This window comes from Podarcis cretensis (genome assembly GCF_951804945.1).
Source record: "Podarcis cretensis genome assembly, chromosome: Z".
Lineage (NCBI taxonomy): Eukaryota > Metazoa > Chordata > Lepidosauria > Squamata > Lacertidae > Podarcis > Podarcis cretensis.
Genome location: NC_137184.1, coordinates 41469761 through 41496245, shown reverse-complemented (window position 1 = coordinate 41496245; position 26485 = coordinate 41469761). Strand labels below are relative to the sequence as shown.

General features: G+C 47.2%; 1 protein-coding gene across 3 annotated transcripts in view; it reads right to left on the bottom strand.

Annotated features, from left to right (window-relative positions):
- The window catches only part of TBC1D8B (TBC1 domain family member 8B), a 51207-nt gene extending 25277 nt beyond the window's left edge, over positions 1 to 25930 (bottom strand). The window contains exons 1-11 of one of the 3 annotated variants that reach the window (XM_079962659.1): positions 25681 to 25930; positions 15088 to 15198; positions 12808 to 12926; positions 11796 to 12021; positions 9611 to 9851; positions 8325 to 8532; positions 6744 to 6911; positions 5860 to 6009; positions 4779 to 4929; positions 2926 to 3140; positions 1417 to 1534 (exon numbers count right to left, since the gene is read on the bottom strand). In XM_079962659.1, the coding sequence (XP_079818785.1) occupies positions 1417 to 1534; positions 2926 to 3140; positions 4779 to 4929; positions 5860 to 6009; positions 6744 to 6911; positions 8325 to 8532; positions 9611 to 9851; positions 11796 to 12021; positions 12808 to 12926; positions 15088 to 15198; positions 25681 to 25810 (1837 nt within the window). In that variant the 5' untranslated portion in view covers positions 25811 to 25930. Of the gene's footprint in view, positions 1 to 1416; positions 1535 to 2925; positions 3141 to 4778; positions 4930 to 5859; positions 6010 to 6743; positions 6912 to 8324; positions 8533 to 9610; positions 9852 to 11795; positions 12022 to 12807; positions 12927 to 15087; positions 15199 to 21757; positions 21835 to 25680 lie in introns of those variants that run through there. The other 2 variants (XM_079962660.1, XM_079962661.1) reach the window with 2 other exon arrangements.
- Between the last annotated feature and the right edge of the window lie 555 nt (positions 25931 to 26485).

Sequence of the window (26485 nt, the reverse complement as noted above, 5' to 3'; positions counted from 1 at the left end):
CATTTCCCCTTCATTTTTGGAGGGGAAAAAGTGTGTCCTATAGAGTGAAAAATACGGTATATTGCTTGCTGTTTAGAATAAAATCTTTCATCTTCTCATGCACTTGTGTTTTGTATGACTTCTGAATCTCATTTTAAAAGAACCACCTTGTACTGGGCAAGACACCTGCACAGGGCACTGAGACAAGAGGGGGCCTTCCTGCCTCCATCCCAAAGCCTAGTAAGTGCTTAGTTCAGAAAAGAGGTCCTAAAGTTTTCCTGCCTCTTTGCCAAAGCCTAGTTAGCACTTGTCCAGCTTTAGGAAGGAGACAGGACCCCACCAGAGCCTCACACCTTCTTCCCAAAGCCCAATGCCTCACTTAGATGGCTTTGGGAATGCGGTGCGAGGGCTGGGTGGGTGGGGCATCAAATTTTGGCCTTGCACAGGGCACCATATTACGAAATTCCTCCTCTGCAATGGATTCAAGTTAGAAGGAAGGAGATTCTGACTAAACATCAAGAAGAACTTTCTGACAGTAAAAGCTTCTTGGCAGCAAGTTCCTCAGAAGGTGGTGGACTCTCCTTCCTTGGAGGTTGTAAGCAGAGGTTGGATGGCCATATGTCATGGATGTTTTAGCTGGGATTCCTGCATTGCAGGGGTTGGACTAGATGACCCTCGGGGTCCCGTCCAATTCCATGATTCTAAGAGAAGGGGAATGACTGGGTTGTGTTTGGGAAAGTGTACTTAAGGTGACTGAAAGATCAACTTAAATTTTTTGGGGGAAACGCCCTACAATAAAATGATAGCCCTGCAAGAGAAGAAAGCAGAATCGACAGCAGGGCCTGCTTCAGCTGATCTTTTCCCCTCATGCACATGGCCAACCTGCACAATCTTCCCTGTAAGAAGGAAGAAGCATGGGAGGCAGGCAGGTAAACTCAACAACAGAACCAGCTCTGGTTTGAATGTACTCTTCCCCATCAAAACACAGGACCAACCATACATTTTATTTATTTGTGAACTGCCTGGGGTACCTTTGAATTAAGGCATCACTATAAATGGAAGAAAAGAAGGGAGGGAGAAAGGAAGAAAGGGAGGGTAGGAAGGACTGGAAGCAGCACTTATCTGGATGGGGCCAGTGGCCTCAGCTCAATATAGGGCAGATTCCTATAACCCAAACATGAAGTTCTGGCTCCAGATGTTGAGAGGCCCCTTGGACAAGCACTCCATGGGTCCCCTTCCCTATGCAGGCACCCCTGCTATCTCTGCGACCTGTTCCATATGAACTGCCTGCAGCACTGCCCGTTCCAAGAGGAAGGCTCTATTGCCATTGGGATTTATGCACTGGGAATCAAATGCTGGCATCTACTCTTACTGCACAGCAGGTTCTCCTGCCTATTCCTTTCATGTGTGAAAGCGATCATTAAAGTGAAGCAGTACCAATGATTTGGCGGTTGAAATAATCGGGCAGCATCCTTTCGCACACAGCAACCAGGAGCCAGAAAGCTTCTTCCTCCTTGGCGTAAAGGAGCAGCACTGATGTCAGAATGTTCATTGCCTATCGAGCACAGTAAGCAGTGTTAGGAGGGAGAGAGATGTACATCATTTCGTAAAAAGGACATTGAGGACTCGTTCTGCTCCTTGCAAAGCCTGCTTAGCTCTGAGTGTGGCACTTCCCGAATGCACAACAACCACCTGATTCTTGAGCGTTTGGGAAGCACTGTAAAGGTAGGTAAAGGTAAAGGGACCTCTGGACGGTAAAGTCCAATCAAAGGCGACTCTGGGTTTGTGGTGCTCATCTCATTTTCAGGCTGAGGGAACCGGCGTTTGTCCACAGACAGCTTTCCAGGTCATGTGGCCAGCATGACTAAGCCACTTCTGGCCCAACAGGACACTGTGACGAGTGCCAGAGTGCATGGAAACGCTGTTTACCTTCCCACCGCAGCGGTACCTATTTATCTACTTGTGTTGGTATGCTTTTGAACTGCTAGGTAGGCAGGAGCTGGAACAGAGCAACAGGAACTCACCCCGTCGCAGGGATTCAAACTGCTGACCTTACGATCTGCAAGCCCAAGAGGCTCAGTGGTTTAGACCACAGCGCCAACTGCCTCCCACTGTGTGCAGGGCTGAGCAGGCGATGTCAGGTGATTGACAGGTGGGTGTGTCAAAAATCATTCTCCTTACGTGGCCAAAAGCAGCAAGAACCTAAGCACAATCCCTAACAGGATTGAGGGAACTCTAAGGTTTGCAAAAAATAAAAATAAAAAAGTGCTTTGTACCCCAAACAGCTTGGTGGGGACTGAGTATGCTTTTTTGGCGCAGAATGCTAAGTAACTGTTTAAGGGAGGAGAACAGAAAACGAGGGGGAAGGAGGATGAAATGGAAAGGGGCATAGCATCCCTGGACAGGTGCAACCGTGTGGAACTGGTACCATTACAAGCGCCACAAATTACTCCTTCTGCACTTGCAAGAGATTGACCTTTCCTTTGTGCGGTGGTGCCCATACTCTGGAACTTCCTGCAGATTGATATCAAGCAGGTGCATTCTCTGTAGTCTTTTCTGCACCTACTTGAAACATTTTTGTTTAGGCAAGTCTACCCAGACATATAGAAGTTACATGTGTTTTATTTTTTAAGCTGATTTTAATAATCTTTAGAATGCTTCAAATACACCTTTCTACTGTTTCTCCCTTCCCCACCCCGGAATTTTAATGTTCTGTTTTATATTTTTGCAACCCCCTTAGAAGGTTTTTTAAAAACCCCACAATCAAATAGTATATACTTTTTTTGTTAAACAAAACAAATCCTCTGCTGCCAACCTTTTTTCTCCAGGTCCCACTTGTACATATACTATGAACAAACAAAACAATTTAAAAAGAAGAAGAAGAAAAAGAAAAGTTAGCAGTTTGCAGACTATACAAGGATGGCTGGGGCCACAGGCAAGTCTCACCTGGCAATATCCAATCTTGGGGTTCCTGTAGGCGTACGCCGTGAGAACCCTCCTCAGGGCAGAAATGCCTGTGTCACTCTGGAAAGCTGGATGCTCGGGCAAGGAGCGGCGCAGATCACGTTCGATTTCATCCGTTGCCAAAGTGCAGGTACCGAAGGACCTCTCCACCATGTCGGTGTAATAGCCAGGGTTGGTAGCCATGTCATTTACAGCGCCTGCCAAGGTGTTTAGGTCACACTGTTACAGAACAGCCAGGAAGAGGACATTTGTATTTCCCCTGCAACAAGCTGCAAGTGTGCTTATTCCCGCCACCATGTCGGAATAAGGGCTCAAGGCTGATTTGCACCCACAGATTTGCTCCCCACCTTTGATGCAGCCTTTGCCTACCTGGTGCCTTCCAGGCGTTCCAAACTATAACTCCCATCAGCTCCAGCCAGCACAGGCCAGCACTAAGTTGGCAAAAGCTCACCAGCGATCATTTTAAGCAGCCTTCTAGGAATAAACTACCTAGGCCAGTGCTACTCAAACTGGGATCCTGACATGCAGTGCTCCTGCGTGGGTCACACAATTTTTCTTTCCCCATCGTTCCAACCCTCCTCTTTAACTGGGCTAGCACCAAACTATTAACTGCTCTGCAGCCCCTCGAGACACAGGGAGCACCAGGGGCCTGGTGTACTTGGGCGGGGGGAGCATCCCTCCAAAACAAGGGGCTCATCCTCTTTTCGCACCCCCCCCCCCAATTCCTGGATTCCTATCATCAGCATATGCTGATATTTTTATTTCTCGCTCACCTAAAAATATACTTCGCCCGTTCTGTGCCCCCACCTCGATCCCCTCCACTGCCTTTAGAAGACAGCATCGTTCTCTCCCATGCAAAGCTTGAATTCTGTCTAAATACGTATTGCCTATATATATATACACACACACACATACACCTTAATGTTTAGTATGTTATATGGTTTTTATTGGACAGTTTTACAGACAATTGTTGCAAACAGCAACTGGACAATTTTTAAATTTTTTTATTTATTTTGACTGTCAGACCAAAACAGCTACCTACCTGAATCTCACTGCATTGTGGGGTTTTTTTTTTTTTTAAATGAATACTGTATGTAGATAAATAAACATAACTGAAAACCTTCCGAAAAGCAAGAAAAATCCATTACAGTAGTATCTTGGAAGTCGAACGGAATCTGTTCTGGAAATCCATTCGACTTCCAAAACATTCAGAAACCAAAGCGTGGCTTCCAATTGGCTGCAGGAAGCTCCTGCAGCCAATCGGAAGCCTTGGAAGCCCCGTCGGACGTTTGGGTGCCAAAGAACGTTCAGAAACCGGAACACTCACTTTCGGGTTTGCGGCATTCGGGAGCGAAAACGTTCGGGTACCAAGGGATCCAAGGTACAACTGTATTAAGAACGCTTGATTCCTTAACTCTGGAGGCAACCTTGTATGTTGTATTTTCAATACTATTTTATTTGTAAGCTGCCCAGGAAATATTTATTGATATCAATGTAGGTTCCCCGTTTGTGGGATGCACACCCTTGCGAGGCGAGCCTGCCTCCCTAACTACTGACTTTCGGGGGAAACTGAAAGGCAACCCCATAAACTCCAGACTTTTGATGGGCCCATAGATGGCAACCTTGAAATTATGGTACGGGGTTGCTTTTAAAAGGTTTTAGATGGTTTTAATTGCCTTGTTTTATTTTTAATTGTATTGTTTTAACATTTTGATGTCTGCCGTCCTGGGGTCCTTTGGGAGGAAGGGTGGAATACAACCTGAATAAATAAAATAACACTGCAATATAATAATAACAACAAGAATGCATTGCCATGAGAACACAACCGATAGTACCTGAGAAAAGAAGCCAAAGGTCTCCTCGTAACACCTCGGGTATCCCTTTGACAATCAGGTCCCTCGTCCTCCTCGTCCGAAACATACTTACACCACGGCCACATTCTACGAAAAGGATGTTCCAGGACTGCTCCTTCATTTTTTCTTTCAACTAGAAAAGCAAGGTATCATGTACTAGCAGTACATGTGAAAAGGACCTTGGGGTCTTGGTGGACCACAAGGTTAACGTGAGTCAACAGTGTGATGTAGCAGCAAAAAAAGCTAATGCTATTCTAGGCTGCATCAACAGAAGTATAGCGTACAGATCAAGGGAAGTAATAGTCCCACTCTATTCTGCCTTAGTCAGACCACACTTGGAATGCTGTGTCCAGTTCTGGGCAACACAATTTAAGAAGGATGTTGACAAACTGGAATGTGTGCAGAGGAAGGCAACCAAGATGATCAAGGGTCTGGAAACTAAGCCTTATGAGGAGCGCTTTTGAAGGAGCTGGGTATGTTTAGCCTGGAAAAGAGGAGACTGAGAGGCGATATGAGAGCTATCTCCAAATATCTTAAAGGCTGTCACATGGAGGAAGGAGAAGGCTTGTTTTCTCCTGCTCTGGACCAATGGCTTCAAGTTGCAAGAAAGGAGATTCCGACTAAACATTCACAAAAACTCTCTGACAGCCAGAGCTGTTCAGCAGTGGAACAGACTCCCACGAGAGGTGGTGGACTCTCCTTCCTTGGAGGTTTTTAAACAGAGGTTGGATGGCCATCGATCCCGGAGCACGTTCTGTCATGAGCACATTCAGGGGGAACAGAACAGCTTGGGTGGGGAAAGGGATGGGAAACTGGGTGGGATGGAATGGAGTGTCCTAGGAGATGTTGCCTGGCTGCCTCCCTGAACAGGACCACACCACAACTGCAACATTTTGTTGCAGATCCCATTTTTTTTTTGGGGGGGGGTGGAACGTGCACAAGAACGATGAACTCTAGGTGCATAAAACAAAACCCAATGCAAAGTAAGCAAAGATGACAAGTTGGGGTGCGGGGGGATAGAACAGATGTATTTCCAACAACGGGAGCTGCTTTTCCTTCTTACCATTTTAGCGTCCAGATTCTCCGCATCCTGAGGGTGGAAGACGGTCATGAGGGCTTCGGTACTAACCATCTTGCTGTTGTCTTTGTGGCTTGCCATCGGCTGCCCCTCAAAATAGTCTGTGAGAGGCTCAGCATTCGAGCCAGAAGCAACCTGCAAAAAACGCATTTACAACAGGAGCTGTGTTTTAAGAGAAGAAGAAAAAGCAGGCGCACCTCTGAGTGACCTCTTAAACCTTCTGGAAAGTCCCCCTATTCCGGCGTTAGGTGGTATATGAACTAACAACAAGCTCCTTCAGTTTGCAAACATGTGCCTGGTCCCCAAAAGTTTGCTAAAGGTAAAAGGGACCCCTGACCATTAGGTCTAGTCGTGACCGACTCTGGGGTTGTGGCGCTCATCTCGCTTTACTGGCCGAGGAAGCCGGCGTACAGCTTCCGGGTCATGTGTCCAGCAGGACTAAGCCGCTTCTCGCAAACCAGAGCAGCGCACGGAAACGCCGTTTACCTTCCCGCCCGAGTGGTACCTATTTATCTACTTGCACTTTGACGTGCTTTCGAACTGCTAGGATGGCAGGAGCAGGGACCGAGCAACGGGAGCTCACCCCGTCGCAGGGATTCAAACCGCCGACCTTCTGATCTCCCCTGACTCAAAGGAACATAAGGAGAACTCTGTTGGATCAGCTCAATGGCCCAACTAGCCCAGAGTCTTCTTCTCACAGTGGCCAACCCAGGTGCCTATTTTTGGGAGGCCCTGAGAAACTCTCCTCTCCTTCATTTTCCAGCAACTGGAGTTCAAAAGCATAGTGTCTCCAATGAACACAGCCATCATAAAAGACCACCCTCCCCACCCCAGAGTCCTGCAATGAATTAGACAAACAGAGCCTTTACCTCTGTGCTCATGCTCTGCTGTTGGCTTGCTGTGGTATCACATTTCTTCTTCAGTGTTGCCACCAGTTGTTCAAAATCCCGCACTTCAGAGAAACGGAAGGCTCTCTTCCCTCTGGTAGCGATGCTGACAGCTTTGCTACCAGGATCAGACACCTCAACTGAAACAACCTGCAAGTGTTCGCATGCACAAAGATGGCAGTAAGATTGCACTCTTACAAGGCTCGTTCTCACTAAATTTGGCCAAGCAGTTATGGCTTCAAAAGCCTCATTCACTCCGAGGACAGCTAGGGCTTACACTACAGCAGAGTCCAGGAGGTTCGCCCTCTTTTAATTTTGCTTTCAAAGCAGAATCATACCACTTTAAACAACCATGGTTTCCCCCAATGAATCTTGGGAGATGTAGTTTGTTAAGGGTGATAGGAGCTGTAGCTCTCTCTCTCTGTGGGGTGAACTACACTTCCCAGGAGTCTTTGCCAGGGGCGTGATATGCTTTAAATGTATAGAGTGTAAACCCACAACTCACGAGCACATTTGACTTTTGCACATTCAGCTTTACGTGCTTGGCAAAAAAATTAAAATAAAATAAATAGGGAGCAGAAAGGGGACGGGGAAAAAAGACTCCGGCAATTCCACCTGCCATTGAATCCAATGTTTTGATAATACATGGATTTGGCTTTAGGCACGATCGCCAGAACATAATCAAATGTAAGTTGCTGGCTTGCTGTTTGTAGCTATACTCGAACATAGCTCAGTCAGTAGAGCGTGAGACTCTTAATCCCAAGGTTGCGGGTTCAAGCCCCACGTTGGGCAAGAGTCCTGCACTGTAAGGGGTTAGACTAGATGGCTCTTGTGGTCCCTTAAAAGGTAAGGGACCCCTGACCATTAGGTCCAGTCGTGACCGACTCTTGGGTTGCACGCTCATCTTGCTCTATAGGCCGAGGGAGCCGGCATTTGTCCGCAGACAGCTTCCGGGTCATGTGGCCAGCATGACTAAGCTACTTCTGGCGAACCAGAGCAGCACACGGAAACGCCGTTTACCTTCCCGCCGGAGTGGTACCTATTTATCTACTTGCACTTTGACGTGCTTTCGAAGTGCTAGGTTGGCAGGAGCAGGGACCGAGCAACAGGAGCTCACCCTGTTGAGGGGATTCGAACCGCCGACCTTCTGATCAGCAAGTCCTAGGCTCTGTGGTTTAACCCACAGCGCCACCCGTGTCCCCTTGTGGTCCCTTACAATTCTACTATTCTTTTGTCTTTTGGAGGGTCACTAGGCTGGGGCCATCTGGCACCCAGAGCCAGAAAGTACCAGTCTGATTTACTGAGTGCGTCTCCACCCTGCCCTGCCAACAATTTCAAAAGGACTGCAAAAGTGTTGTTAAGATCCTAGCATTAAAATAGTAATAATATCACAACTTCTGGTAAAACAATAGGATGAAAAAAAAGCAGTTAAACCCAGTAACAAGCCCCTCAACTTGGATGTTTGCTAGACTGCAGTTGCTTTGATTCTAGAAGGGGAGGCAGACTTGACAACAGAGTGGCAGGTGGCGGCGGCGGCTTAGCCTTGGCTCCCACCTGACTCACCTCTCTCAGAGGGATGATTACGCAGCACAGGCAACCATCCTGGCTGGCAAAGCAGACGTAGTTCTCCGAGATGCACATTTTCCCCAGAGTATTGTAGTGGCTGAAAGGCACCCATAAGAAACACTCGTGCACTTCCCGCAGACACTCCTCCTTCGGCAGCCTGAAGAAGGCATTAAACTGCTCACTGTGGGCTCTGCTTTCAAGCCCTCTGGAGAGGAGAAAAAACAAGGGGAGGGGTGTAAAGAAAGAAGTGTGGTGGGTTAATTATGTTTGCCTTGCAAAACAGAGGCAGGAAGAAACCACAGTTCTTTCCACGTTATCTGTGTTTATGTTGCTTTCGTTTAGCAAGATTTAAGCACCGTTCAATCAAAACTATAAACAAACTTATAAGCGGTTTGCATTTTAAAATGCTGTAAAATATTCATATATTTTTTAAAAAAAAAAAACGCCACCAAAAATAGGCTATACAAAAACAGTAGGCCTAATAAAATGATCAAAAAACAAGGGCAGGGGGCCAGGTTTTTAAAAACTAACGTCCCTACATAAAATTACACATCTGGACAGAATTAAGTTAGGTGGGGAGGCTGAGCAGCCTAAACAAAGCCCCACTGAGCCTCTGGACTCTTCGGGCCTTCGTTCGCCCTCAATGAAGTCCTCTTCTGAGCTCCAGGGAGGGTCTCCTCGTGAGCCACAAGGGCTCTCTAGCTCTCCTGCCATTCCCTGGTATGATTCCATTTATTACCCTGCTACACATATACGTGGTTGCACTCAAATAGATCTCATCCAAGTGTGTGTGTGTGTGTGTGTGTGTGTAATGCCTGTAAATCTCTAGGTCATGTACAAAAATAATATAAAATCACCATCATAGGAAGATCACAGGAAGCTGTTTTATACAGTGTCAGACAGCTCAGTATTTCCCAAACTTGGGTCTGTTTTTTTGGACTACAATTCCCACCATCCTTGACCACTGGTGCTGTTAGATAGGGATGATGGGAGTTGTAGTCCAAAAACAGCTGGAGACCCAAGTTTGGGAAGCACTGATCTAGTGGATATGGACTACACAGGCTGGCAGTTTAGGGTTTCAGGCAGGGTGTCTATCCCAGACCTACCTGGAGATGCTGGGGATTGAACCCAACACCTTCTGCTCGCGAAGCAGATGCTCTACCAATGAGTTGCAGCCCCTTACTAGAATATCATCCCCAGCTCAGTTTTAGAAGCGAGCAGAGGCAGAAGGTCTTTTTCATTATTATAATACACACACACACACACACACACACACACATTACCTCTTAGTGATTTGCAGGGGATCATGGAGGACAGGGTCATTATCGAACGTCTCCTTGTCAAAGAGTCTTCGAACGGCATATAGGGCCAGCTGCTCCATCAGAAGGAATGTTTCACTGATGTGCAGGAACATGGAAAAATAGTGATCCTCCCCCCGGGAGCAGACATGGATGCTCTCTGTCAGGATGACGTTGGATGACTTTTCGAGCACTGAGATTTCATCCCAGGATATAACAAGTTTTACTGCAGGTGGGAACAAAAGAAATATGTTCATGCCTTTCGGCTTCACGGTGGACAGCTATTTTCCTTCAACCCTAAAGGGAGCATCCCATGAAATATTTTGCGTTTCCACGGAAAGATACCACTGCTTCACATTAGTCTTAAAACATAACAGCATTAAATTTCCTCTTTTAAGCGCTACACATCCAGCTTTGACAACCTGATGTTTCTGGTCACGTTCAGACCATACATTTGAAGGACGATGATGCCACTTTGAACAGTCATAGTTTCTCCCAAAGAATTCTGGGAGCTGTAGTTTCTCAAGGGTGCTGAGAGTTGTCAGGAGATCCTCCATTCCCTTCCCAGAGCTACAATTCACAGATCAATCCCTCTTCCTCATCAATGTTCATTCAGAATTCCAGTCTCACTGAAAATGCCCAGTCCTCATTGGGCTGTTTTTAGGAGTTTGGGGGTGGACATACTGATTTCTCCAATCCAATTTTGATTTCTCCATTGTTTTCTATGGACAGCATTCACTCTCATCGTTGATGAGATTTCAAAATAGCTTCTAGAAAACAGATTTAAGGACAGCACAAATATCCAGGACATACATTCAGCAGCTGGAGAAGGTTGTCAGGACAAATATGTCTCTATAAGTTTCCAGAAACTACAAGGAGGGGGGTACCTGTTGTATCTCAACAGGGAGGCTGTCCCACAAGATGGGGCAACCACAATGAAAAGCTCTGCTCCAAATACAGAGACCTAATGGGCATATGGAAACAGCTTTGACTGGCTGGCTAACCCAGATGAGGGTATCCAATTGGTCTCAAACCCTTGGCGAGTTACAATAGCGGTTCCAATGGTCAAGAAGGCGGTTTCGGCATGTGCTCAGATGCTAATGCGGAGAGGATCTTGGTACATATTAGAATTCTAAAATGGAATATGCTCATTCTTTTTTTCTTGTTTATGGTGTATTTATACTGATCTGCTTTGCAGTACAAGGTTTACAAGCTGTGCTTCTGCTTAAGAAAGCAGTTACAGTGGTAACTCGGTTTTCAAACAGCTTAGTTCCCGAACAACTCAGAACCCGAAAGCTGCAAATCCAGAAGTAGGTGTTCCGGTTTTCGAACTTTGCCCCGGAAGCCAAACGTGCTCCTGAGCTTCCGTTTTTACTGTTGCGCAGCAAATTTGAGTCCGCCGCATAGAAATTAAGGCTTTTTTACTCGCATTTTACCCTTAAGCAGCAAATTTGAGTGTCTCCCCCCTTATCATAATTAAGGCTTTTTTTTTTGCTCCCGTTTTACCCTTAAGCAGCAAATTTAAATCCCACCCCCCATAGTAATTAAAGCATTCCATTTCTGATTGAGGTTCTGAGGTGATATTTGGTGCTTTTCTTTTTGCTATTTTTTGTGTTTTTGTTTGTGTGGCTTTTTCATTTTTGTGTCTGTGGCTTGTTCTTCATTTTACGATTGATTGATTGATTGATTGATTGATTGACTGTGGAAATGGATAAAAGCCCCCCATCCAAACAATGACTATAATCAGTGCAGGTAAGAAAAAATTTAATTTTAATTTTTATCATCTACAATGCTGTCTTATTTATTTTAGAGTACAGAACACTGATTATTGCTTTCATTTTATGGATCAATGATCTCGTTAGATAGTAAAATTCATGTTAAATTGCTGTTTTAGGGGTTGTTTTTAAAAGCCTGGAACAGATTAATCTGTTTTGCATTACTTTCCATGGGAAAGTGTGCCTTGGTTTTGGAACGCTTTGGTTTTGGAATGGACTTCCGAAACGGATTAAGTTTGAGAACCAAGGCACCACTGTACTTCCCTTTATCTTTATGTTATGTTTTTTGATAGACAGTTGTCTTTTAAAGATAAGTATTAATTAATCCACTGGTAGCTTCAGACATAAAGCTCATTTCGAAAGGGAATCACGGCGAACGGGAGGACTCCACTTACTTTCAGCTCCCAGTAGGAAGGAGTAAAAGCTCAGAAAGTTGGTGCTCAGATACAGCCATCCTTGGCAGGGCACCCGGCCTCTCCAGTAGCTGCATGAGTAGTACGTCACCAGCTTCTCTTGTTCAGGTAGCCCGAAACACTTCCCGAACTTCAGGTGAGCCTCACGGAACTTCTCGGGATCCTCCTCTCTTATTAAGGACCCTTTTCCTTCTTCGGCAATCAAACCCTAGGGAAAAAAGGTGAATGAGGTGATGATTGCCAGGTAATCTACCCAAGTCACTCCCCTGAAGCCAAGAGCCTCAGGCCACTGCTTTGTGATGGGGCCAGAGGCAACAGCAGGTAGAGCAACAAGTATGGGCAGTAGGCCTCTTTCAGAACCCCCCCCCCTTGTATAGCTGCTCTATCCTGTACCCAGAAGTGTTGTCAGAGCAGAAAAGCTCAGGTCCAGTTAGGGGTGCAGCCTAGGGAGGGTTTTGAGGGCCAGGCAGCAAGGCCTAGAGGTCCAGATTCAGTCCCAGAGCCTTTCAGCACCCTCCCCTCTTCAACTTTTCTGCATTCCACCATGGCCCCTGGATGCTGGGTAGACACCTGGTTTTCAACATCTTGATATATCACGAACAAAACATTGTGATCCACCAATATATTACAATGTCTAGAATAAGGAGGGAGCTATGTAGAGGCACTGTTTGGCTTCACTGTCCCCCGCCCCCATATTGTGATTTTTGCTGCTGCCGCTGCCCCCTCCATGAGGCAGGGGAGAGCTAAGCCAGCAGAGTTAACAGGTGTTGCAGGAATCAAGAGAAGCATTGGCTGGCTTCATGGTTTTCCCCACACTGTGATGTTTGCATAGCACACATGCACACACATCATGATTTGAAATATATTGCCCGGTCAAAAATTATGAAACTGTTATCATGATGTGGATTTTAAAGTGGTTTTGGACGATATATCACCCAGCCCTAATACTGGGTGCAAGAGTCCCAAAGTTGCTTCGAACCAGCTTCTAACGTACTCTGATCTTCCCATGCACAAAGCTGGTGATGTCCTCACTGGAATCGAACACAGAGAGAGTCGTCATCACATTCTGCTCTAGCCAGTCCCAGTGCGCTGTTATTTCTTCTCTGCTGGCTCCTGATAGGAAACATTAACTAGTATTAAATAAACTTCACTGGGTACACTAGAAGATCCTCCACCAGCTGGGTAAACAAGAGTTCCCCCTTTTTTTCCCCCAGCGACAATCTCCTATCTTGTTGCAAAGTGAGAAAAAAGAGCACTGAGTATTCTGCTGATATTATTCTCTATTAGCCCTCCTGTCTTTTTTAGTGCAGTTGCCCCAAGAAAAGGGACTTGGGGGAGAATCAGAAGTAATTGAAATTGAGTTGAAAATAGGCTTATGATCACAGGGGGCTGCCTTACAGCAAATCAAATATTTTGTTTGTCTTGCTGAGTATCATCAAGGGCCCCATCTGTACTATGCATTTAAAGCAGTATCATATAACTTTCAGCAGTCATGGATTCCCTAAATTAATTCTGGGAGCTATAGTTTCCTAAGGGTGCTGAGAGTTGTTAGGAGACCACCTATACCCCTCACAGAGTGACAATTCCCAGAGTGGTTTCACAGTCATTCCCTCTTCCCAAGGAACTCTGGCGATTGGAACTCTAAGAGAAGAATTGGGGGGTGGGTCTCTTAACACCTCTCAGCACTACAGTTCCCATAATTCTTTAGCAGAAGCCATGACTGCTAAAACTGGTAAGATGCTGCTTTAAATGTATAGTGCAAGCGGGCCCTACATCAGGGATGGAGAACCTATTAAGAGGACTTGAGGATGAGCTTCAGAAAACAATTTCTCATTGGCTTTAGGGTGACACGTCCTTTGGTAAACAGCTCCCAGGTACTGCAGGAAGACAAACATGATTCTTGCTGTGCTTCTGAACAAAAAAACAATAAAATGGATTTCTTTCTCTCTCTCTCCTTTGTGTGTGCTTTCTTGGAGTCACTGAACAATTATCTGCATGAGGTTCCAGAGAACACAAGATTCAAGTGTCAGCAAGGCAAGCATTGCACTTAATATAATAGCACCTGGTTTTCTCATGGAGGGGATACGGTGGGGGGGGGGCATGGATGGCTTGGAGGACCCTATCCATAGCTTCACACTGAATCCAAGAGAAGCACATGCAAGCAGTTGTAAAGGGAACATAGGAAACTGCCTTTAGCCTCATTTGCGCTACAGATTTAAAGCACCATGCTACCGCTTCAAACGGCCATGAGTTCCACAAACAATCCATGCAGATGTAGTTTGTCCAGGGTGCTAAGAGTTATGAGGAGATCCCCTATTCCCCTCACAGCATAGCTGTCAACTTTTCCCTTTTTTAAAGGGAAATTCCCTTATTCTGAATAGGATTCCTCGCAAGAAAAGGGAAACGTTGACAGCTATGCCTCACAGAGCTACAATTCCCAGAGCAGTTTAACAGCCAAGCCTTCTTCCCTGGGAACTGTAGCTCTGTGAGGGGAATGGGGGGAGGGGTGTCTCCTCACAACTCTCAGCCTACCTTAGCAAATTACAGTTCCCTGAATTCTTTGGGGGGAAAGCTAAAGTACCCCTGCCCGTACGGGCCAGTCTTGACAGACTCTGGGGTTGTGCGCCCATCTCACTTAAGAGGCCAGGGGCCAGCGCTGTCCGGAGACACTTCCGGGTCACGTGGCCAGCATGACATCGCTGCTCTGGCGAGCCAGAGCCGCACACGGAAACGCCGTTTACCTTCCCGCTGGTAAGCGGTCCCTATTTATCTACTTGCACCCGGAGGTGCTTTCGAACTGCTAGGTTGGCAGGCGCTGGGACCGAGCAGCGGGAGCGCACCCCGCCGCAGGGATTCAAACCGCCGACCTTTCGATCGGCAAGTCCTAGGCGCTGAGGCTTTAACCCACAGCGCCACCTGCGTCCCGAGGGGGGGGATGGTGTTTCCTGCTTGGCAGGGGGTTGGACTCGATGGCCCTTGTGGTCTCTTCCAACTCTATGATTCTATGATTGATCCTGGGTCCTTCTGCATGCAAAGCATGTTCTCTACCACTGAACAACCGTCCTTCCCAAGGAACCGGGGGGAAGTGATGGGAACCATGATCTGACCCAAAGGTTTGATGTCCCCCTACCTCCCCCCACCCCCTGCACGCTAAACTAAAAGCGAAGTCTTTGTTCTGTATCAGGCAGCATTTCTTTCCCACAATGACAAGGCACCCCAAGTTATCACTGCCATCGTCCTGAGCTTGGCTCAGTTCTGAATTGTATGTACTCACCACATGCAATAGACCAGTAGACTTGAGAATCTGGTGTCTGGTGCAGGATGCGAAAAGGGGCAACTTTTGACGTAGAGTCCAAAACTGCATCCAGGGTCCCCACCAGGATGCCTGTGGGATATAGGACAAAGCTTGAGAGCACAATATATACAGTCGTACCTCATGTTACGTTTGCTTCATGTTACGTTTTTTCAGGTTGTGTCCCGCGACGACCCGGAAGTACCGGAAAGGGTTACTTCCAAGTTTTGCCATTCGCGCATGCGCACAAGCACCAAATCGCACCGCGCACCTGCGCAGATACGGCACTTCAGGTTGCGGGCTTTTCATGTTGCGAATGGGCCTCCGGAACAGATCCCGTTCGCAACCAGAGGTACCACTGTACAAGGTATGGTTTGCAGCGTCTGTTAGAGGCCGGGTTTTGCCTTCCATATGGTCCAGAGAATGATGTATACTCTGGAGCAAGGAAGATGGCAGCTGAGTGGTACATAGGGCCAGCTTTGGGACTGGGCTAGAGAACAATGGTACTGGAAGAAGGTTAAACAGCAAGGTAGGTATTATCTATAGATACATATACAGCTATAGCTATAGCTAGGGAGGGTGGGAATCACGGGTCTCCTGGCTGTATTTGCATTCCCTGGCTTTCAAGGACTGGAGTATAGAGTAGAACAGGGTTTCTACAACTTGGATCTCCAGCTGTTTGGGGACTACAATCCCCATCATCCTTGACCACTGGGTCCTGCTAGCTAGGGATGATGGGAGTTGTAGTCCCAAAACAGCTGGAGACCCAAGTTTGGGAAACACTGGACTAGACCGTTCTCCCCAAATTGAAGAAGGTGAAAACTTTTTTTTTACCAGAGGGGAAGGGAGAATAAGTTGCAAGTGGGCATTTCTAGTGGAAAAAAAGTGTGCTGAATCCCAAAACATCGGGCTGCATTTTTTGTTCTTATTATCTTGATGGCCAAGTTGGAACATAGCCACTAATTTTGGTTACTGTGTGCAATCACACCTATCTGCCATAGGTTGTCATATCACCTTTTGTAGCCACCTTCACAAAGATTACTGAATAGTTTACATTTTAAAAATGGGTCCATAAACAAAAAAGTTAATGGCATTTTGCCCCCCATGTTGCCATTTTTCCAACTTGTGAAATTCACGAAAACCCACCTGCAACCAACTCTCCCAAAATGCACTCAAGTTTTTTAAGAGGCCTTTTAAGGATGGGCAACATTGCATTGCACTGCATGATTCCATGTGTGTATTACCAATGGTGCTTTGTACACCTCCTTCTGGCAACTCTTCCAGCCAAACACCTTGCTCTGCTTTCCCTTGGACCACATCAGTGAGACCAAAAGGGGGGTCTTGTTGTCTGGGCAGCCCAGGATGTCCACACACTCTGCCCAGGCTTGCGTCCCAGAGAGTTCATTTCGGTGCTGCAAATGCAGCAATTTGAATTCACCCCTCAGAGGCGAACTCCATTGTCTCTCTGGATACCAAGAGGCGTGTTGAATTACCACTGGCAGCTGGGGCCCATTAGGACTTCTAGAGACCAACCATAGGTACAGCCAGAGCTAATGATGGGCAGAGCCACCCCCTTACTGGTTGGATGTAAGAAGGCAGGCAAGTGAGTCTGGCTGAGAGCAGGCTGAGATTGGTGGGGCAGTACCCTATTAATGGACCAGCTTCCATGGTGCGTTACACAAGAGGAAATCCTAAAACCCCAAGTGTTCAACTCGACGACACCATGAGTCTGCTGAAATGCAAATCAGGAACCAACTGTTGCTTAACCAGCCAGCACGGATTGTTCCCTACATTTCGTTGCCACATAGTTGGCCTTCAAATTACAGATCACAGGAACGTAAGAAGAAGAAAAAAAACCCTCCTCCTGTGCTGGATCAAAGGTCTATTCAGTCCATGGTTCCTGTCCAACAGCTCCCAACCAGGTGCCTCTAGGAAGGCTATAAGCAACCAGCTTCTTGTACTCAGTCCTAGCCATCTACTAAGCAGGAGTTCACTGTCCGTCTCTGAAAAGGGAGGTTGCATGTAGTCAACATGACTAACAGATCTGGAGTGACCTGCCCTTGTGACATTGAATTCTGCAGAATTCTGTGAAAGGAGCACTAACATTTTGCCTACCCCTGAACTAACCAATGACCAGGTTCACTGGATGAGCCCGAACTCTTACTGCGAGGGGCTTATGGGTGGGAACATCTTCTCTCAACCAACTCTCCCCCACCACTTACCATGTTTCTGCTGCGCATGCTCATGCCAAGATGCACGCAGCACACAATGAAGCCCAAAACTGGCTTGCTAAGAGGAGGGAGCTGTAAAATGAACTCCCCACCCCCTCACCCCACAACGATGCACAGGAACCACAGATCAATTCCTTAACATTTTAGAATAGCCATTAGTTGCTAAAACAAATCTGCGGCTCTCTTAAACGTTTGATAAGGGATGAAACACCCACACAGAGGGATCAATAAGTTGAGTCAAGCAGACAGACCTCATCCGGGACGGCGTCAGAACTTCGTATCGTTGGACGGGGTTGCCAGGGCTCCAGCCAGCTGACTCTCCAAGTGACCTGACATAGCATCACCCCAGGGGATTGTGGGGAAATTCATCCCAGCACTGCTCAGAATGCTAGGTATTCATCAGCAGTAGGTGGTGGAGGAGCCATTGGAGGTTGCCCAGCAAAGCCAGGTGCCAACTCTGGCTCTAATGAAATCTACTAGCTTGGCTTGTTGCATTGCTCAAATCTGTCTGTGCCAGATAAACCTGAGGGGGCCCAGCATCAGAGGAACGCGCTCCTCAAACACAGAACCAGATTTGAATTTCATTTCAGTGAGGGAGAGAGATAACACTTGCAGTCCGAAACCTAGAACTATTGCTTTTCCTGCATGTGTAATCTAATCTTCCCCTCCACTTCAGAGCCCTTAACCGCGACATTACGGATTACATCTAGATTCATTGGAAGAACGCTTCCTTGCTGAATTATTCATCTCGCCAGGCGCGTTTTGCAGCTGCCTCCATCTTCGCAGAGACTTCTTTTATCAGAACACCTTCTAATCTATTCCCGTTGCCCAGTTCCCATAATGACCATACTACAGGGCAGTGGTACTAGTCCATGTTTCCCAGAATGCAGAACTCCCAAAGGCAGCTTCTTACGGCAACGTCTCGGGAAAAGGAAGTGTTCTCGAAACACCAAAACATGCTCTGTATCAAATCAAGAGGGGCGACATTTCGTCAGCATGAAAAGGCGGCTTGCAAATTACCCCTCAAACTTATGCAATGCCTCTTTCCCTCACACATGCCTGCTTCAGCAAGGGGAGGAAAACCAATTAAAGTTGACAAAAACTTTCCTGTTTGCCTGGTCAACGAATGATTGAAAATGGCATGGTGCTGGGTTTGCCAGGCAAGCTGTTCATTGAGCAATCTATCCTGATTTGCTGGCGCAGAGGTCAAACTTGTCCACATCAATCAATAGTTTATCCTGTACTCTTTAGTTTATCCCAGAGGCTCCCAATCTTATTTGGTCTACCACCCCTTTTCCAGAAAGAAAGAAAGAAAGAAAGAAAGAAAGAAAGAAAGAAAGAAAGAAAGAAATTACTCAGTGCCCCCCTGGAAATCTACCTTCTTTAAGTAAACAAACAGAAAGATGCAGTGACAAATTTGCGTTCTTTTTATGTACCGATATTTCTACCTATGTCCTAGTAGAGAAAGATGTTGTAAATAAGACACCTTGAAACTTGAAATTATATATTTTTAAAAAAATTAAAATCTAACCATAGTAACATTTGCATTGCACACAGAAAATTAAGGTAACAAAGGATAATATTAAAATAAAAATTACGATCTGCTGGTGTTGCAGCCCACCTAAAGGTAAAGGACCCCTGACAGTTAAGTCCAGTCGCGAACGACTCTGGGGTTGCGGCGCTCATCTTGCTTTATAGGCCGAGGGAGCCGATGTTTGTCCGCAGACAGTTTTTCCACGTCATGTGGCCAGCATGACTAATCCGCTTCTGGAGAACCAGAGCAGCGCACAGAAACGCTGTTTACCTTCCCACCAGAGCGGTACCTATTTATCTACTTGCACTTTGACGTGCTGCTTTTGAACTGCTAGGTTGGCAGGAGCAGGGACCGAGCAACGGGAGCTCACCCCGTCGCGGGGATTCGAACCGCTGATCTTCTGATTGGCAAGCCCTAGACTCCCACCTGCCATTGGCCAAATAGGCATGCAAGCCTTGATCCACTTCCCGGGTGAAGCCGAAAATGGTTCACCCAAGCCCGGGGGAGGGGGGGATACCCCCCACCTCCAGCATGACAGCCGGAACCAGGGGAGGCATTGTCATCATCCCACAATAGCATCTGATCTGGCGGTCAACATCTTTCTTTCTTTCTTTTATTTTCATTTCTATACCACTTTATATTTTTAAGAAAAATCTCAAAGCGGTTTACAGCATATTAAACATCAATAAAACAATCCAAGAACCAGAGGTGGGGGGAAATAGGAGCCTCCAGATTTTGGGTTCCAACTCCCGTCAGCCCCCAGACAGCAAGCTCAGAAATAACGGGATTCCAACAGTATCCCCCACAACCTCAGGCCTAGACACTGACTCTGTCTCACACAACATACTTATCAATGAAAAAATTGTGCAGAGGGAATAGTTAAAAGATGTGATGTTATTTTCTTTTAAGTCCCAGAACTGAATATCCTATATTAATATAAAGGGTATGAATTTTGGCAGAAAGCATTTGCACTGATTACCGGATTACCGCCTTTCACCAGATAAAAACACAGTTTCTATCTGCAATATTAGTCATAAAGCAAAGGGGGGAGGGAATCTCCGTGACTCAAAGCTAGCTACAGTGCTTCCAGCTAAATTATTCTTTCTACATCCCCTTTGGCACTATTCAATATAAAACAAACTGCAAACTCTAAGATCCTGGCCTCACACCAACAGGCAAGCTCATTAAAGTTTCAAAAGCGCGGAGTAAAATATCATAGCTAGGTATCCCCCAAACCCAAAAAGTGACGCTAGCAAGTGTGTCTGTACATGTGCATATGTATGTGTATAATGCATTTGTGATCATTATGTTACCTGAGATAAACGGTTGCTTTATTAAGGCTCATGCTCTGGGTCAGTCTCATCAGCCTTGCAAATGCCCACTTGCCTGGCAGCCTGTGGTGGGTATCAATTGCTTCCAGGCATAGAAGAGAGTTTGTCCATTAGAAAAGGAACAGGTTCCTACCCCTCCCCAGCCCACGCCCTATTTACAGGCCATCAATCTGCTACAAATGACTAACACAAGCGTAGGTTGCTGTGCCGATGGGCTGGTGACGCCTTTGGACGGATCCGCATAGCAGGCATAACCCTATGCACGTGGCGATTGCAAGGACAAAAACGGGGCAACACTCTCCACTGCTTATAGGAAGCACAGCACGCAAGCAAGATGCATGTGGCCCAGTTCAACAGCCTCCTGGGGGTTGCATCAGCAGCAGAAGCAAGCCATTTTTTTTCTGACAAAGCATGCTGCTGCTGCTACTGCCTCACTCAAACAACCACCTGCTTTGAGAGCAGGTGTTGTGCAGTGGATTAAGGTTGAAAGCCAGGAAGAACGGGGCCATCAGTTGCAAACTCTGTGACAGCTTCAGGGCGCACCCCACCCGCCAACAAACAGAGAAGGCAATATTGGCTTACTGGAAACTGCCTCAGACCAGGTAAGGCTCTTTGTGCAGGTAGCTCAGGTTGTACCCCGAGATTGGCAGCAGCTCTCCAGGACTGCAGGCAGAGGGCGGTTTTCCACATCACCTGCAACCTGATCTTTTCTTTTTAAACAACAACTTGATTTATTCATTTATTTATTTTGAGATGTACAGATAGTTAGCCCTAATATAGAGCAGCTTTCTCTTTAACCTATGACTAACGGTTCTTTGGGTTTGAACCAGAAGCTGCAGCTGGAGAAGAACGATGGCGACTGGAACAATTGGTCATAAGCATGTTGCTTAAAACATTGCACGGGCTGCCAATTTGCTAACATGCCAAGTTCCAAGTTATAGTACTGTTGAAAGCAAACGAATCCCCATAACGACCTTGGACCACATTGTCTGGGGGAATGCCTTTCCCCAGTATAGATGGCCTGATCACTACAAATGTTATATCAGGCCTTCTAACTGTCCTGCAGCCTGTGCAGATCCATCTGGAGACAACCAGGAGAAAGGTTGTGTTGGCACCCACCTTTTGGAATAAAGTCCCAAGGCGACCTTGCTTGGGCTTCGACTCAGAATGGGGAACATGCGCATCTCCAGTCTCCCAAGTCCCATCATTCCCAACTACTGGCCAGGCAGGCTGGGGCTGATGGGAGTTGGAGTTCAACAGCGTCCAGAGTAGTGCAGGTTCCCCATCTGTGGTTTAGATGCTCATTCAATACTTATTTACTCAAGTATTTGATGCCACTGTTCATCTACTGCGGATAATTTGCATTTTCTGGTTTTACTGTACTGGCCTTAAGGAGATAAGTTTGCACACTTGCCTGGGATGTAAGGCAGTGGTATAAAAATGAATTATGAATAAACAAACAAACAAACCTTTGCAATGTACTGAATGGGGCTGGCGTTTCTTCTGAACAAGCATGTTTAGCAAGTGTGTGCTGGGGTGTGCGCGATGTAACTTACTTTTAGCACCACAGTCAGGCCATCCTGAGTCTACATGCTGCTTTTGCTTCTCAACATGCTGTTTCTGTTGCGGATGCAATCCCTAGGAGGCAACTGAACCGGGGCACAGGTATTTAGGTAGTTATCTCACCTGCAGGCTTTCCAGTGGGGAGGGCTATATCCCAAACATAGGTAACATACTGCCTTATGCTGAGTAAGATCATTGGGCCAACCTAGCTGAGCATCACCTACACTGACCGGCAGCTGATCTCCAGGGTCTCAGGAGGGAGTCTCTCTCAGCCTTACCTGCAAACTGAACCTGGGATCTTCTGCATGCTGCGCTTAAGCCCTGCCCGGGGGGGGGGGGGGCTACAGCTCAGCACAGAAGTAGAGGCATTTCCGTAGAGGAAGCTCCAAGTTCATTCTCCTCCATGCGTGATGAGCCGCTGCAGCTGCTGACCCTACTGGTCCATGAAACAAAACTAATGGGTGGTAAGCAAGCAGCCTAGCAGATTGACAAAAGAAACACATTTTCCCCCACACACAATGCATAATCAACTCATGGAATTTCACCAGAACCAACTTAGATGGCCAGTAACTCTTTTGTGTGTGCAGGGCTGTGCTTTTTTTAAGCGTCCATCAAACTGAAGGGGGGGGCGGGGATTCAATTATTAAAGGCTCTTTGCTTTGTTAGCTTAATTGAACCTTCACATTCAGTGGCCATGTATCTCTGAACTCACCAGGTGCTGGGGAAGAACATGGACAGACATCAACATCATGTCCAGAATACGGGAACAGAACACTGAATTAGATGCGGGCGGGGTTTTTTTAATCAGGGCAGGGAATGTGAAGCCTGGGGGCTGGTGGAGGCTCTCCATCCATCTCCATTTGTATCCTTAGATCAATCTCAAGACCCTGACTGGTCCGGCTTCACACCACAAGTGCATTTTTGCCTGGCTGGAATCACAGAATTGAAGAGTGGGAAGGGACCACGAGAGTCATCGAATACAACCCTGTGCAATGCAGAAAGAACTTTTGCCCAACGTGGGGCTAAGATTAAGAGTCTCAGCTTCTTGCTTCCCAGGATGGATGATGGAGTGCATGAAAAAACTAGCCTACCATGCAAAGTTAAAATGCACTCAACTTCTCCACATCTGCATGTGGCCCTTGAAGGATGTTGCAGAAGGGTATGTTTCCTGCAGGCTGGACAAGGATTCTCTGCCCTTGGTTTTTGTTATTCTTCAGTCCCTGTTCCACACTGTAACTAATCCTCAGTACACACCACTGAAAAAAAGATGCAACTGGAAAATTGCTTTCCCTGCCTCCATTTGGCTCTCCTTTCTCTGTGGTTAGTCCTACAGCAAATGTTCTGATTGTAAATGCCTTGGGGCAGGGGCCTGCCCTCTTGTGCTTTGTTAAACTGCCACACAGATTGAAGACACACTTATGAGTAGTTATAACAGGAGTTTTAAATGTTGCCTTGAGCTCATTTGGAAAAGCGAGGAAAGCGTAATGACAGGAACAGCAACAATCAAACAGAACGAACAACAATTAAGTAGAATTTCACCTGACCAAGAGAAGCAATTTATTCTACATAGCTGTTATGAAAAATTGTCTCATCCCTTATATACTCAATCAACGGCCATGTTCTGTAGGTGAGGGCCTCCTGCAGACACCAGGTCTTATCAGGGGATTCATTCCACAAAATGTAGGAGCAGGGTCTTTAGTGTGGTGGCTCCTGCTTAGTCGGTAGAGCAGAAGACTCTTAATTTCATGGCCATGGGTTCGAGCCCCATGTTGGGTGAAAGATTCCTGAATTGTAGGGGGATGAACTAGATGACCCTTACGGTCCCTTTCAACTCAAAAATTCTATGAATTTTCTTCCCTTGACTATTCAGCAGACACTGTCTTTTTGGCACCTGCTGAAGACCTTCCTCTTCCAAAAAGCCTTTTAATAGCAGAGTTCCCTCCCCTGACTGCATCTGTATTGGAACGGCTTTTAGATGTTTCTATTGTTTTATCACTTGTTTGTTTACCACCCTGGGCTCCTTGGGGAGAAAGAGTGGGATATACATTTAATAAATGAATGAATGAATGAATAAAAGCATAGGAACCCTTGTCCTCACTTAGAATCAGGTGTTACCAGGTATTCTTTTATTTGTTTGCTTTGTTTCCTAGGTGTTTTAAGAGCTGTCATGCTAGGGAAAACGCCAGCAACAGAATCTATTCCTGACCCAGAGATGCAGAAATGGGGGGAAACTTCGGCTGCCCACTGCGACCTTTCACACATCTCTGCAAGAAACCAGTTGCCTGCCCATTATTATTATTATTACTATTATTAAGAAGGTGGCGACACCCCGTGGTCATCTTAGCAAGCTAGAACTTTTAAGCACACCAGAACACAGCCAGTTAAAAATGACGGCAGCAGCAACACCATACCAAGCTGAGAACTAGAAAGTGTTTTCTTTTGCAAAGGTTTGCTAATGTGCTCCCTCCTGTGCTCTTAAATGCACCTGCTTCTCGAGACATTAGCAGGTAAGCAAGCTTTTATGCCACAGTCCAAAAGCTTCACCTGCTGGTCTCTTCACTTCAAGGGCAAAAAGGCGGTACCAGGCTCAGAGTGGACAAGAGGCAGAATAAAACACTGCTTCACACCAAGCTAGTTAAAACCTATGGAACTGACTGCCACAAAACACTGCAAATAGCCAATAAATTATACTGTTCCCCCCACTTTTTTTTTTTTTTTTTTGAAAGTAGATTAATTCAGAGGTGGTCTCCACCTTCGGCAGCAGTACAGTGGTACCTCAGGTTACATACGCTTCAGGTTACATACGCTTCAGGTTACAGACTCCACTAACCCAGAAATAGTGCTTCAGGTTAAGAACTTTGCTTCAGGGTGAGAACAGAAATCGTGCTCCAGCGGCACGGCGGCAGCAGGAGGCCCCATTAGCTAAAGTGGTCCTTCAGGTTAAGAACAGTTTCAGGTTAAGTACGGACCTCCGGAATTAATTAAGTACTTAACCTGAGGTACCACTGTATACCTCTTGAACAGCAAGTGCTTGAGACATACTATATAGAAAACCATTAGGCACAACAGTTGCATAGAGCTTCCCTGTTCAGGAGCAGTCAGTAACCCCTCGCAACTACCAGAAGATGGCTTTGAACCCTGTTTCTGGGCTTTTCCTAAAAATATCTGATTGGCTACTGATGGAAACAATATGCAGGGCATAACGAGGTGTTGCATTAGGCCATGTGTAGGGGAACCTTTGGTCTTCCAGATGTTGATGAACTACAGCTCCCACCATTCCTGGCTGCTGCCCTTATTTGCTGGGGCTGGTGTAAGTTGAAGTTCAGCAACATCTGGAAGATGAAAGAACCCCCCCACCCGCACCCCGCATATGCCCTAAACTGGTCCTTTGGTCAGATTCATAGGTGGGACTGTTTTTGCCTTTCTGGACAGCTGGCCACCTCATCTGCACTCAGAACCCCACCACAGCCAGGGTGCAAAAACAACTGGTGCAGTGAAGCGGACTAGGGCACCTCAGGGCCAAGAAGGGGGACACGGGTTCGAATCCCCCCTGCATGTCCAAGTATCTTTCAGCATTAATCTACCTGCCTCGCCAAGGTGCTTGTTGGAATCAAATCAGGTGTGGAGGGAAAGACCCATACCCGGATCTCACCCTAGAGTTCACCTGGTGTGGGGCCTTAGCTCTCAGCCTAACCTACCTCTCAGGGCTTTTTGTGAGGACACAGCGCGCGTGGGGAGGGGGAAAGGGAAAGGGAGGGAGAAGACCCAAATTGAAATCCCAGCTTGCCCTTGCAGGCGCAAAGCAATAACTCTCAGTCTAGCCCGGGCTCCCTCGCAGGGTTGTTGTGATAATGCAAGGGGGGAATCTAACCGGGAGGGGCGGAAAAGAGGGAGAGGGAGGGAGCCGCTGCCTTACCGGTGAGCCCTCCTCCGCCTTCCTCCCCACAGCCTCTCCTCCTCTGCAGGACGAAGTACCGGTTGGAGCGCTCCAAGACCCACAGCTTCAGCGCGTTCTTCAGCAGCACCTCCTCGGGAGTCAGCCACATTATTGCTGCTTGCAGAGGCAGCTCCGCTCAGCCTTCCATGCCCGCCTCCCGCGCTGCGCGCTGCTCCTCCCGGGCTCCCACGTACGCAGACAGCCGGCCAGAGGCTCCCCGGGAGAGGCAGAGGGAGGGGGCGGGCAGGCGCGCGCGACCTGCCCGCTGGGGACTGTAGTTCCAAGGGCTGCTCCTCTCCACGTCGTGCGCCTCCGTGGCGCACTACAAGCCCCGGCAAGCCTTGCGCAGCCAGCTCCCCCCCGCCAGGGCTGCTGCCTCTCCTCTAAGGGGCTGGCCGCCTTTGCCTTGACAGCTGGAGAGTTGGGGAGGGAAGGTTGCCCCCGCCACCGCACCCCAGCTCCCTCTGTTTGTTTTCAAAAAGTGGCCGACTTCTGCGGTTTGTTTCTTGGCTGAAGCCTTCCGGGGAGTGTTGGCCAACTCCGTTGAGGTGGTTAAGTTTGCCCCCCGCCATGCACGTCTCACGACATTGGCAGGGCTGGATCGTGTGCAGAGGAGGGCGCCCAAGTTGGTCAAGGGTGTGGATACCAAGCCTGATGAGGAATGGTTGAAGGAGCTGGGTGTGTTTAGCCTGGATAAGAGGAGACCGAGAGGAGATAATGATAGCCACCTTGAAATATCTTAAGGGCTGTCACATGGAAGAGGGAGCATGCTTGTTTTCTCCTG